Below are 13723 nucleotides of genomic sequence, written 5' to 3'. Positions count from 1 at the left end.
GTGGGAGAGACTCACGCTTCCAATGTAGGGGTCGGTAGTTCAATCCCTGGTAGGGGAATTAAGACCCTACCATGTCCAGCTCCAAAGCTAGGGGTGGGGGATTCGGAGTCTGGGATTAGCAGATGCAAACTATTATATATAGGATGGATAAACAACAAGGTTCTACTATATAGCACAGGGAACGATACTCAATTCCCTGTGATAAAACATAATGAAAACCCATGTTTTATATATATATAACAGATTCATTTTGCTATAGGCAGAAATTAACACAACAATGTAAATCAACTATAATTCAATAAAATTAAAGGAATGAGTTTCCTCTACTTGATATCAATGGGAACAGTCAAATCACGAGTCTTCAAAAACCTATCCTATACGTAAAATTTGATACTTCAGGAACTGCATTATTTGGTGAGTTAATTTTTACTTGCAAAACTGTTGTGGGGAATAATCTACAATCTGTGTGTAAAAATACACTGTCTTCAAATGTTCTCCAGAACAACTTAAAATGACAGTGAGTCTCACTGCCAGATCTCTTCCCACCTTCTTCAAAATACTGGTAAATGCTTGTCAATGGAGGAGCACTCTTACCCCATGCCACTGCAAGTCACAGACCTACTAAGGCAAACTCCAAGGCAGCAGACCAGGGCTGAGCTCAATCACCTGGTCCCAAATAGGGCCATCTGAATATTCACCTTGATTCAAGGTTATCTTTACCTGAGACTCCCCGTCCAAAATAGTTGCATTCTACTCCTTTTTTCTACATAAAGGTATGTTTCAATCATTCTTCCTTGACATCTAATCTAAACTGATATTAATCTCAAATTAAGTTTCTTGCCTAACATAACATAAAGCAAGAACAAAACCCCACACATGGTTAAGTAGGAATAGCACAGATATATAATCGTAGATTTACACTCACTCTGGGCCAGGGATTGACAAACCTTTTCTGTAAAGGGTCAGATAGTAAATGTTTTATGTTTTCAGGACATAGATCTCTGGTGCATGTTGCTCAACTGTCACTGTAGCTCCAAAGAAGAAATAGACCATGTGTACATGAACAAGCATGGCTATGTGCCAATAAAGCTTTAATTATGGACATTAATATTTGAATTTCATAAAACCTTCATGTGTTAGAAAAAACTCTTTGGAAAAAAAAAGTTCTTCTGGACCATGCATAGTAGGCCAGAGTTGGGACTATAGTTTACCAACCATTGGTTTAATCTTATCCCTAGAAATACATCTTTGTTTTAAAGGTGGAGGAAAGAAGGTGATGTCTAAATTTTATGATTAGATCACACACAGGACATTAGTTGGTCTCTCAATACTCAGGTTCAATATAGCTGACAAGCTACCCTGAAGTGCCTAACTTCTGTTACATGTGACATCTATGACTGTGGAAACAGGAATTACTTTCCATGATTTTGAGGATGAACTACAATTCAGTGTTATGTCTCCACGAACAATTAACTCCATTTAACTCTCAGTCTATGCAATTTTAAGTTTTGTTTCTTTTTTCTTTTCCAATAGTTTAACTATTTGTAAGGACTGATATTTTAACTCATTCTATATTGCATACTACCAGGCAGATCCATTACACTCTTTTATAAATCTAAGCTTCATTATGGAGTTTCAGTGTTCTAAACACTAAATGTTTATAGTGTTTCCTTTTCCTGTACCTCATAATTCTTTACTATTTCGTCACCCCATTTTGTTACTCAATGATTCCCAGCTATTCTAAAAAGGACAAAAATAAGAAAGTGGAAGAATGACAGAATCATAAAGGCTTGATGCAACAGTGAAACAGGCACAGTTTAATTTCTGCACTGCATTACTCAAAGTACTATCTTTCCAGAAAGCAGAGAAGATGCGAGATAATATCTTTCAGTATACCTTTAGTGGGATTGTTTGACTTGGCAAGTAAAAATCTAGGACACCCAACTGAATTTGAATTTCAGATAAATAACACAGTTTTTTAGTTTAAGAATGTCCCACAGAATATCTGGGACACTTAAACACACTAGATTCTAAAAATGGTGGTGAAATTGATCTCTAAGTGAAAACCTCAGATTTCAGACACTCAAAAAAAAAAAAAAAAAAATCAATGAATACACAACTTATTCATTACCAATGACAAAAATAAATATATATAGATGTCTTATCCAGGAATGACAAACATTTCACAAGAACTTGGGCAATTTCATTTTGTTAATAGAGCTTACAGTATTCCTTCATGTGGTCTGATATTTGAGCACCAAAACTAACTTGATTAAAAGGTTTTCAAAAAGATGTTTCAGTACTTACTAAATACTTCACTGGGCTTCCCTGGTAGCTCAGATGGTAAAGCGTCTGCCTACCGGTAGACCCGGGTTCGATCCCTGGGTCGGGAAGATCCCCTGGAGAAGGAAATGGCAACCCACTCTAGTACTCTTGCCTGGAAAATCCCATGGACTGAGGAGCTTGATAGGCTACAGTCCATGGGGTCACAAAGCGTCGGACATGACTGAGCGCCTTCACTTCACTTCAAACTACTTCACTAAGATTTCTAATACGTTTGTTCCTCACTATTCCTTTATTTTTACCTCTGTAAATTCTTTATAAAAATGACTTAACAATATACAAATACAAAAGGTCTACCAGACCCAGATGATAAATGACAATGACTCTTACCGAGTAGACTAGCATACCTAAGTACACTTAACAAGAATTCTTGTGACTTTGGGAACTCTAGTCATACTAGTCACCTAAAATATCTTTAGTATCAGCTACTACCAGAAGAAATTATCATGTGTATTATTCACACTATCTCAGAGCTGTTTCTCATTTTTTATCACGGCTCTTTGGTGCCTGCCATTCAAACCGCAAGATGTTGACTGTGAACAGAATCTATTTCATTCACTTTATGAAGACTTTCCAAAGCAACAATAAAACAGTATCATCAGATAATTGGTTTTATAAAATATCAATACAAACAGTGTGCTAAAAATGGTGCTCTGGCACTTTTTTCTTGTATTCCTTTAAGCTCATGCCTCTACCTAAAAACAACTGTGCTTATGCTTCCAGTTCTCACCATGAACATAGTGGGAAGCCAGCAAGCTATCACGTGGTCTCTCCTGAAGTCTGTTCTCACCTTTATATGTTTGTATGGTGGTGGCTTCTTGTCATTCTTTCGATCTTCCTGGAGTTGTCTTAGCTCTTTTTGGGCCTTCAACTCCTCAAACCTCGCTGCAGCTTCCTGAAGAGCTAAGAAAACACAGCACAGTCACTTTCTCTCTGGGTAGAGTTATTTTGCCTTTTCTCCATTATAAGTTGGAGAAAATTCATGTTTTAGACAAAAATCTAAGACATACATACAATTTCTATTTTCAATTAAGCCATAGTCCCCAGGGTATTCACATATGGCATTAAAATAAAACATTATACATTACTCTATAGCCCTATATGGACTACCAGTTTCAGAGAAAAATTTAAAACAAACAAAACATAGCTAAATAATCTGAAAAAGCTCACATATAATATCTCCTAACAACAACCAAGCTGCATCCACTCAGCAATGTCACTGCCTAGAAGCCTAATTCTTTTCGTCAGACACCAATTTTCTGCTTCCACAAATAACGTGCCTCATAGGTGGTCCAGAAAACATACTGTGTTCCTTTGGAAGAAATGAAACTTGAAGTTTTCTTTTTCTTCCTATCTATTCTCTGGAACACCTAGCCTACTCTTCTTCTAAAACTCGTTCTGTAAATATCAGTGATTATCCTAATACAGCTTCCCAGGTGGCAACAGTGGTAAAGAACCCGCCTGGCAATGCAGGAGAGAGAAGAGGCTCGGGTTTGATCCCTGAGTAGTGAAGATCCTTTGGAGGAGGGCATGGCAACACACTCCAGTATTCTTGCCTGGAGAATGCCATAGACAGAGCAGCCTGGCAGGCTGCAGTCCATGGGGCCACAAAGAGTCAGACACGACTGAGTGACTAAAACACACACACACAACCCTAACACAAAGATAGATCTTCACAGCTCATCTTCATCCAGCCCTGCACTTTCATATTTTTAAAAGACTGGGGTATCTGAAAAGTCCAGCAAAAATCCTCAGAATCTCATTCTTCTCCACTTAAAATTTTAATCAATCACGCTTGATTCAGGTTAAAAACTCTGAAAAGGATTCCAAAATTTTCCAGTTTCCTCTCTGTCGCTCTCCCCATGATCTGTCAAAACAATAAAAGAATATCTTCCCTCTGATTCACCCCTTCTTTCTCCATTTCCTCATTACCATCCAGCTGATCTACTTACTGTCTAAATAATCTGAAAAAGCTAAATACCCATCATCCTCTCCACCTCACAGACTAGTCCCTGTGATAGTCACATCATCTCTGCTTCAAACTACTAAAACAGCCATCTCATTGACATTTCTGGCTATATAGCCTCTCACTTTCCATGGTCCTGAAATTCTACTCAGACTGAGACTTATAAAACTCTGTTCTGACTCACTCAACCCTATGCTTAAACTCTACCAAATACTTAGAGATCACTAACTCATCATGTTAGTTTCAAGGTGCACTATTACATAAGCCGTCTTCTTGTTACATTTTAAGTTAACTTCTTCACAGTCAGTGTAGTGGTTAAGAGTTTGGATTCTGGGGTCTAACTAGACTATGAAACCTTCCCATATCACTTACTGGCACAGGGACTTTGGGCAACAAATTAAACTTCCTTTTGGCCACGCCATGTAGGATCTTAGTTCCCTGACCAGATACTGAATCTGGCCCCTCAGCAGTGAAAACATGTTTTCCTAACCACCAGAGAATTTTTCCAATTTAACTTTTATGTGCCTCAGTTTCCTCATTAGAAGATAAAGATAACAGCATCTAACTTATAGGGTTGGCTCAAAGATTTAAAGTGGGAAAACAAACTTTGAACAGGGACTGGCAAACAAAAAATGGTAATTATCTTGAAAGCATCACTTAAGAAAGAAGTCATCCATGACTTCCATAGTGTCATCCTCAGCACTGTTTTGCATCCTCTTGGTTGGCTCTCACAGCATTCAGTTCAGTTCAGTTGCTCAGTCGTGTCCGACTCTTTGCGACCCCATGAATCGCAGCACGCCAGGCCTCTCTGTCCATCACCAGCTGCCACAACACTCTCAAAGAACAACCATTTGACTGTGTCCTCCCACAAAACCATGTGTTCCTTAAAGGCAGAGTCATCCAGCCAGCCGAAGTTCAAGGCATAGAGAGCAGAATCACAGAGCTTCAGCCAGCTCAGATTTGCAATATTTCCTACACTCCAACTTCACCCCTAGCCTTGATGGTGACTAGCTCTATACAGGCAAAGATGTTGGTCACTTGGTCCTTGACCGCCTGAGAGTCTAAGGCTCAAGACCGAAACTCCTGTAGTATTAGCACTGATAGCCCATATCTGCACAGAAAGCACACGCCAACAGGTAAGTGAGGACCCTTGAAATAACATGAGGCAAACAAAACTTCTGTCAAACTTGTTCCTTATGTACATCATCTTCATTCTCCATCTAAGAAGTTCTACCTGCTTGGAATCTCTTCACCTCACTATGCAGAAAAAATATTACACATCACTGTCCAAACATATTCAAATAATAAGAGATATTTGTATTGCCTCTCAAAGGACAGCTAAAGGAAGAAGCTAATTATCACTGATGGGAAACCAACTATATGCATTGCAGGCTGATTTTTATATTACCTCACTGAATTCTCAAAGCAGCTTTAACTCATTACATAGGGAGAGATATCGCTGTCAGACCCTCCTGGCCTCAAAACAGCCCCTTCTCATTCACTGCTAGGCCAGCGTAGAAAAAAACTCTGATTTAGAACATTTATGTGCTTTCACTATCTTATATTGTTCTATAATTTTGGTTGAATTTTATTTCTTCTTAACTTCAAAAAAAAACAAAAAAACAACTCTCCTTGGAACAAACGTGGCTCTGCTAGAGATGCTTCTGGTCCTTGGCAAGCAAATTTAAATATTTATTCTATAAAACAGTTCCAAAGCTCCAGTACTTATTTGATGGGATGCTATTAAAACAGAACTGATAAGAAACATCCCTTAAGGAAATTCTAGTTGAGTAAAGGTTAGCTTCAAAAATACTGATTTACATGCGTCAACCTGTCTGCCAAATTCTATAGCTGCAGCCACATACTGCTCCAGAGGGTAGAACACAGCTGCTAATAGACTGTATATAAATTCTAAAACATTTAATTCAAACAGAGAGCAGATACTCAGGCAACAGAGATCTAATGTTGGCCCAAGAAACAAAAAGGATAAAGTTACCTTTTTTATATGTCCCGTCAACTCCTTTGCCCATCTTATCCTTGCTGCTCACATCCCCCTCCATGTAGGGAAAGACTCGGGCCTGGTGAGTCCACAGATAGTCATTAGACCCAAAGAAGAGCACAGGGAACTCGCCTACATCATGTCTCATCTTGTCAATATTGGAAGGTACAGCTCGAGGATGGCAGATCTCAGCTGGCCACCACCTGGGAAATGTGAAAACAAGGAAGAAAACCTCTAGAAGGCTGCAAGGCACTAAAAAGAATCCTACATTAGAGAGAGGAATAAAGAATAGCAATGTCTCCCTAACCTACTAAATATCTGACCCAGTATGTGCCAAAAGCCTGGAGAGGCCACCCTCAAGCACATGCTCACAGACCCAAACATACGTCCTCAGACTGCTGTTCTACATCAAGGAATGTATAAAAGGAAGTAATTAGAGACATGGACAAAACTTTACGACTATAGTGTTCACTAAAGAATCTGAAAGAATGAAAATCTGTAAACAATTTAAAAATTCAACATTAAGGGAATGATGGAAGTAGCTGTGGGACACTATACAACAAACTATAAATTGGCCTTTAAAGAGGGAAACTTTGAAAAATTACTAGAAATATACAAAAATGGAACACCCAAATAATATCCCACCCCCATCAGCTTGGCAAAGCAAGCATATAAATTACAACAACAACCTTTAGGAAGACAATGCTATTCTACTGTGAGAATGTGGTAAATAAACTCCCGTGCATATATACCAAGAAACATTGACAAAATGTTCATAGTTCAAACATGAGAATAAATAAATAAATAAATATACCACACTGCATGTAAACATAAAGGAACACTCCGGAATAGTGAAATATGAATGAACTGGAGCACTGCACTAACCATAATATCTAAGGAGCAAAAGAACAAATAAAAAAACATACTGCAAGAAAATATACCAACAATTCCTTTATTTAAAGGACTAAAGCGTATAGAATCAAACACACATATGGTAAATGTATACAGTCAGGCAAAGAAAAAACATAAAATGCAGTACTGCAGTTACTTCTAGGAATGGGGAGAGAAGATTCAGATAGGGGCAGAGAGGGAACCTCAAAGGTGCAAGTTTTTTAAAATGGGAGGTACACACACAAGTATTTCTTTGAAACCATGCATGTTGTAATATTTTTTGTGCACTCAACATCATGTGCAATTCCGGGCTGGATGACTCACAAGCTGGAATCAAGATAGCTGGGAGAAAAATCAACAACCTCAGATATGCAGATGATAGCACCTTAATGGCAGAAAATGAAGAAGAACTAAAGAGCCTTTTAATGTGGGTGAAAGAGGAGACTGAAAAAGCTGGCTTAAAACTCAACATTCAAAAAAGAATATCATAGCATCCGGTCCCATCACTTCATGGCAAATAGATGGGGAAAAAGTGGAAACAGTGACAAATTTTCTTTTCTTGGGCTCCAAAAGACTGCAGCCACAAAATTAAGGAACACTTGTTCCTTGGAAGAAAAGCTATGACAAATCTAGACAGCTATTAAAAAGCAGAGACATCACTTTGCCAGCAAAAGTCCATATAGTCAAAGCTATGCTTTTTTCAGTAGTCATGTACAGATATAAGAGTTGAACCATTAGAAGGCTGAGCACTGAAGAATTGATGCTTTCAAACGTGGTGCTGGAGAAGACTCTGGAGAGTCCTGTGGACTGCAAGGAGATCAAACAAGTCAACCCTAAAGGAAATCAACTCTGAATATTCACTGGAAGGACTGATACTGAAGCTTCAAAACTTTGGCCACTTGATGCAAAGAGCCAATTCACTTGAAAAGACAATGATGCTGGGAAAGATTGAAGGTAGGAGGAGAAGGGGATGACAGAGGATGAGATGGTTAGATGGCATCACCAACTCAATGGACATGAGTCTGAGCAAACTCTAGGAGACAGGGAAGGACAGGGAAGCCAGGCGTACTGCAGTTCATGGGGTCACAAAGAGCTGGACATGACTTAGTGACCAAACATCAACAATATGCAATATAAGTACTTTTAAAAAGAAAAATCAACACACACGACTGGGTACAAATAACAACAGGTCAGTTATTTTGAAGGTGCATGTATTGGTGTGTCTGAAAGTAAATATGCCAAAATGTTAGCGATGCATCTTCCTTGTTTGTGATATTATGGGTTTGTTTTCATTAATAAAGCTTCTACAGATGATATATAGTTTAGTATATAGTTTTTTCTTTTATGATGGAAAGTTAATGGGGGAGTGGGTAAACCATCTTTAATTAGGCCATTTATTTAAAAAGTTAAACACAAGAAACACAGGCTGGTGAAAGAACTGCCAGTCTCCTTCACGCTTACTCACCTGTATCTTCCAACTTTTACCCAGACAATTTCTCTGTAATGTGGCTTTTTGCCTGCCTTACAGTCATTGCAATACCAGTTTCCTTCAGGGATATCAATGTTCAGGCATTCACGATGAAAAGCAGCAGGGCAAGAATCACAACACAGAAGGCTGCCTCCTGCGGGAATCAAAAAATCTGGCACTCAGAATCACAAGGCTGCATACCAGGGCCCAGCTGAAATAGGTTTTGCTCAGTTCCTAACCAATTATCTTGCAGCCAAGGGCTTAGTAATTTAATTAGTTATTTACAAAGACTTTTATATAAGAGTATTCCCTCTCCAATGTACTTGAACCATACCCCTGGGGATCTGTTAAGAGTCACAGCAAATCATGAGATCTTACCGGCAAAATTAGGTTAGGGCAATGAGGGCAGAAGTAAATCCCTAAAAGTCATGTATGTATACAACCTGCCCCTCCCCAACTGCTTCCTCTTCATTAAAAGACAACACATTATAAATAAATATTAAAGATACCCAATGACCAGAGTATGAACAGCACAAGCTTTAAGTGATGTCAGATTTGAACTCTAAGATATATCAGTCTGGGGAATTCACTTTCCTTGCTAAACTTTAACTTCTTCAATGGTAAGGTATTTTCTGCAATGAACACTAAATAATCATATCTATCTAAGAACTAAATAAGAAAATAAATTGCCTCACAGTGTCTGGCACATGAGTAGTCTCTGTAAGGTCAGTTCTTTTTTTAAGTTACTTTTTAATCATTTTTTGTTGGGTTCTCTCACACCTTAAGGGCCCTTTGCAGAATAAACTTTATAAATGCATAAAATTAATAAAAACATAGAATAAAATGATCAGAATGTTAGAACAAGACATTAGAATTATATACAGTCCTCTGTAACACACAAATAAAATCTAGCAGCAGTAATGACTGGGCACAAGGTTTGAAGATATCTATAATAATATCTGATTTTTACTGGTGACAGAAATCACAGGTACTACTATGATTTTTTGTCTGAACTTCAGTTAGACATAAGATCTCCCCTTTCCTGCTAAGTTTCCAGATACCAGATTAATTATATACATTGCAACGAGAATGAATTTTCACTTCTTAAAAGATTTTTACTCAAAGTGACTCAGTTTACATATCTGAATCTGAAACATCATGGTTACAGATAATATAGAATTTCAGGTAAAGAGGTTTCACGTATAAGTAATATAATAAATGCCTTATTTATCTCATGCCAGAAACTAGCATGTTCCAACACGCTAGACTCAATCATGTAATTCCAAGTTTCATCCTGAAGAGATACCGAAGGACAAAGCCGTAAGCAAGGTATATATGTGCATCTTCCTGGTTTAACTGCGCTTCTTTTCCCACATAAACATCTATGAAAAACTTAATTTTGTGACACCATCCTCAAATGATTTCTACTGTGCCTTTTCTTTTCTCAATAAAACAAGTTTTGGGGCATTTGTTTTGTTGTGGCCAGAAATGTGCTCTTAAGACGCAACTCTGGCTTCGACTAGAGAAAATCTCCTGTTTTGTACACTGGAGTTCAGATTCAGAATAAGGCTTCATTTCGTAAGAGGTTCTGTTGCTACAAAACAAGTTTCCAGAACTTGTTTAACACATAAAGCCTGTACTCTATGCTCTCAAAAGTCATATTTGGCTATCCTTGTACATTTTGTAGATGGGATAAACAGTCAGCACAGGACACAGAGTCACATGAGTTTAACCACCCCAATAATGGAATACCCTCTGTAACATTCCTCTCTATGTTTATTTATCTGCTGAGTCAAAATTTAATAACAATGTGCCAATTAATGGCCTTTGTAAAAAAGACAGCAAAAAAAAAAAATCCTTTTATTCACCTGACATTCATGACAACTAGAAAATATATACAATAAGGCATTTGAATTAGGGCTGCAAAGAAGGCATTGGAAAAATATCTGGATTGAAGAATAACCAGTGAAGAAAGGCCAAGGGTGGCAAGCACAACAGTTTTGCTGGGAAGGACATAATGGGATGAGCTAAGGGAGGATATGAAAAGCAACTAACAGGATTACTCCGGGTGATGAATGGGAAACAAGCAGGAGGGTCTGTCTGGTGGGAGTAAAGGAAACACATAGGAGAAAAACAGGAAGAAAAGAAAGAAAATCACATAAGCCATCTTAAGAAACCAAAAGATGAAAAGGTGATATTTGGTGGATGAAGGTAAAAGAAAATAAAGTGTAAATAACTTCTTGAATTCTAGTAATAGATTACTTTCTAATTTATGATTTACCATATTATTACCCTAACACTGATAACCACCTTCAGTTTTCTCCTATACATTGACAAAAAAAATGACTTAAGACTACTCTTTCCTTGTCTCGTAACAGCAGGATAATCTTAGATAATGGGATCAAAAGTTCTCAGGCCTTTTAACAAAACAGTTTGCCAATTACATGGCCTTGGTAGAAAAATCTTCCAGGGAACATGTTATAATCTTGAAAAATAAGGAGATTCCCAGTGAACTTCTGTTGATATGGGCTAAAAATAGTATCAATTCATTAAAAAGAAACAATGAACCTATTATGTTAACGTTAAGTAACACTTTTATGGATAACTTGGTGATTGTGAATAGTGCTGCTATGAATATTGGGGTGCATGTATCTTTTCCAATTAGAGTTTTCATCCTATTTTGGACATATGCCCAGGAGTGGCACTGCTGGATCATATGATTAACTCTATTTTTCGTTTCATAAGGAACGTGCCTCAGAAGGTAAAGACTCTGCCTGCAATGCTAGGAGACCCAGGTTTGATCACTGGGTCAGGAATATCCCCTGGAAAAAGAAATGGCAACCCATTCCAGTATTCTTGCCTGCAGAAGTCCATGGACAGAGGAGCCTGGTGGGTTACAGTCCATGGGGTAAGAAAGAGTCAGACACAACTGAGTAAACATTCTATACTGTTCTCCATACACCAATTTACATTTCCACCAATAGCATAGAAGAGTTCCCTTTTCTCCACATTCTCTTCAGCATTTATTATCTGCAGACCTTTTGATGATTTTGATCAATGGTCATCATACTTTTGCAAATATTTTTTTACTTGAATTTGTTGCAAAATGTGGTCTGGTGAAGAAAATCTGGTCTCTCACAGATGAACAGTTGGAAAAAGGAGTACTGTAATTCTCCTTTGATACTATACACTAAAACCTCACAGGGTAAACCTCAGTCGGTGTCAACTGTGAAACACTATTAATAAACTTTCAGTACTATTACATTAAAATTCATTGATCTGTCTTGCACTTTGAATGGATCCTTTACATATGCCTGGTTTTTAACATCATGCATTGGTCCTATGGAAAATATTAGTTTGCTGAGTCTGGTAGATCTTCCAAATATTTTTAATACTTATTTCTATTTATTTATTGGCTGCACACAGTCTTAGTTGTGGCACACTGGATCGTCAATCTTCACTGTGGCATGTAAACTCTCAGTTATGGCATGTGGGACCTCGTTCTCTCAACAGGGATTGAATTTGGGGCCCCTGCACTGAGAGCATGGGGCCAGCAGACCACCAGGGAAGTCCCAGACCTTCCATATACTGACCTGTTTCATTACATACTACTAAAATGTCACATTTATTAGTGCCACCATGATCTCATCAGTAAATACTAGGAAGTCATTAAGCTCAGAGTCAGTAGGTATAGGTTTTCCAAAGTTCTAATTTCCACTAAAGAACTCAAATTTTATCACTGGCAACATTTTGTCAGTTGTTTTCCCTTGAATTGACATGCTCATTTTTATCCATTCCAAGAAAATATCTCACAAATATCCAGGAATGAAGAGCCACAGTTTTTCGGTAATTTTTAAGACTAAAAATGGTGTTCCACAAACAAGGCAGCTAGTTCAGATTGCAACTTATTACATGAATGCTTCACTTTAGATCATGATCAGTATGCAACAGAACTGCTTTATGTCTACCTAAAACCACATCTACGTTCGAGTTGAGATTTAATAATTTTTACTTACTTTTTAAAATCAAAGATATTGTGGGACTTCCCTGGTGGTCCAATGGTTAAACCTCTGTGTCCCAATGCAAGGGGCCTGGGTTCGATCCCTGTTCAGCGAACTAGATCCTGCATGCAGCAACTAAAGAGCCCACATGCTGCAACTAAGACCCAGCACAGCCAAATAAATAAATATTTTAAAAAACTAAATAAATAAAATCAAGGATACTGTTACATGAAATTTCTATGTTTTTACTGCAAGTGGGTAAATGACACAGAACAGTTACTGCTTTTACTTGTATAGTTTAGAACCACCACCTTGATTTGTGCTAAGGTGCTGGTAGTTTTACTCACTACTATATACCACCAGTGCAAATATCAACAAGTAAAAAAGGCAAGTAACATCTAGGAATTATTATGAAAAGAGCTATGATATCATGAAGGCTTCTGAACGTGTCTCTGGGTCCTCTCCACTTCCCAAGGATTCATGGCTCACATTTTCAGAGCCACTGCTACAGCTACTAAGTTTTCTTGGGTACTCATTAGATGCCACAACTTAAGACTGCCATCACACAGAAACCACATTACTTTTGAAACCATCTCATACTACTTATGTAATTAAAAACAGTCTAGTGCTAAAGCTGTTTTATCTCCCCATTTTCATGAAACATGGGAAAGTTTCGGAGCCTGCATTTCAGCCTCTCAGACAGATGTCTATTTTCATTCAAGAGCAGGATGATATAGTGTTATATTTAAATGCTATTACATACCAAAATTATCTTTAATTTTCTTCTAATCAAAAAGATAAGTGGTATAAACAGGCAGCAGTGTTAACCATTTTGTAAGGAACAGATATTAAAAAGCCAAAAATAAAGTATGATACCATAAAATTTTATATAAGACAATCACAAAGCTAACATGTCTAAAACCAAATCCAGCACAATCCTTTGTGCAGTAAAATATCCATAACTACATAAAAATTCCATTTCTACCCAAATGATGGCATTTAATATTGTTTTATTTATTCTATATTAGTACCATAGTTTAAGGATGTTCTGATGC

At 37.6% G+C, this 13723-nt stretch overlaps 1 protein-coding gene across 1 annotated transcript in view; it reads right to left on the bottom strand.

Moving 5' to 3' along the window:
* Positions 1–13723, bottom strand: part of NSD1 (nuclear receptor binding SET domain protein 1) — a 143926-nt gene that overhangs the window by 15696 nt on the left and 114507 nt on the right. The window contains exons 15-17 of the mRNA XM_052644077.1: positions 8665–8821; positions 6306–6511; positions 3134–3246 (exon numbers count right to left, since the gene is read on the bottom strand). Coding sequence (XP_052500037.1) covers positions 3134–3246; positions 6306–6511; positions 8665–8821 — 476 coding nt within the window. The remainder of the gene's footprint in view (positions 1–3133; positions 3247–6305; positions 6512–8664; positions 8822–13723) is intronic.

Source organism: Budorcas taxicolor, chromosome 7 (assembly GCF_023091745.1).
Source record: "Budorcas taxicolor isolate Tak-1 chromosome 7, Takin1.1, whole genome shotgun sequence".
Taxonomy (NCBI): domain Eukaryota; kingdom Metazoa; phylum Chordata; class Mammalia; order Artiodactyla; family Bovidae; genus Budorcas; species Budorcas taxicolor.
This window is presented reverse-complemented; position numbering and strand designations above follow the sequence as displayed.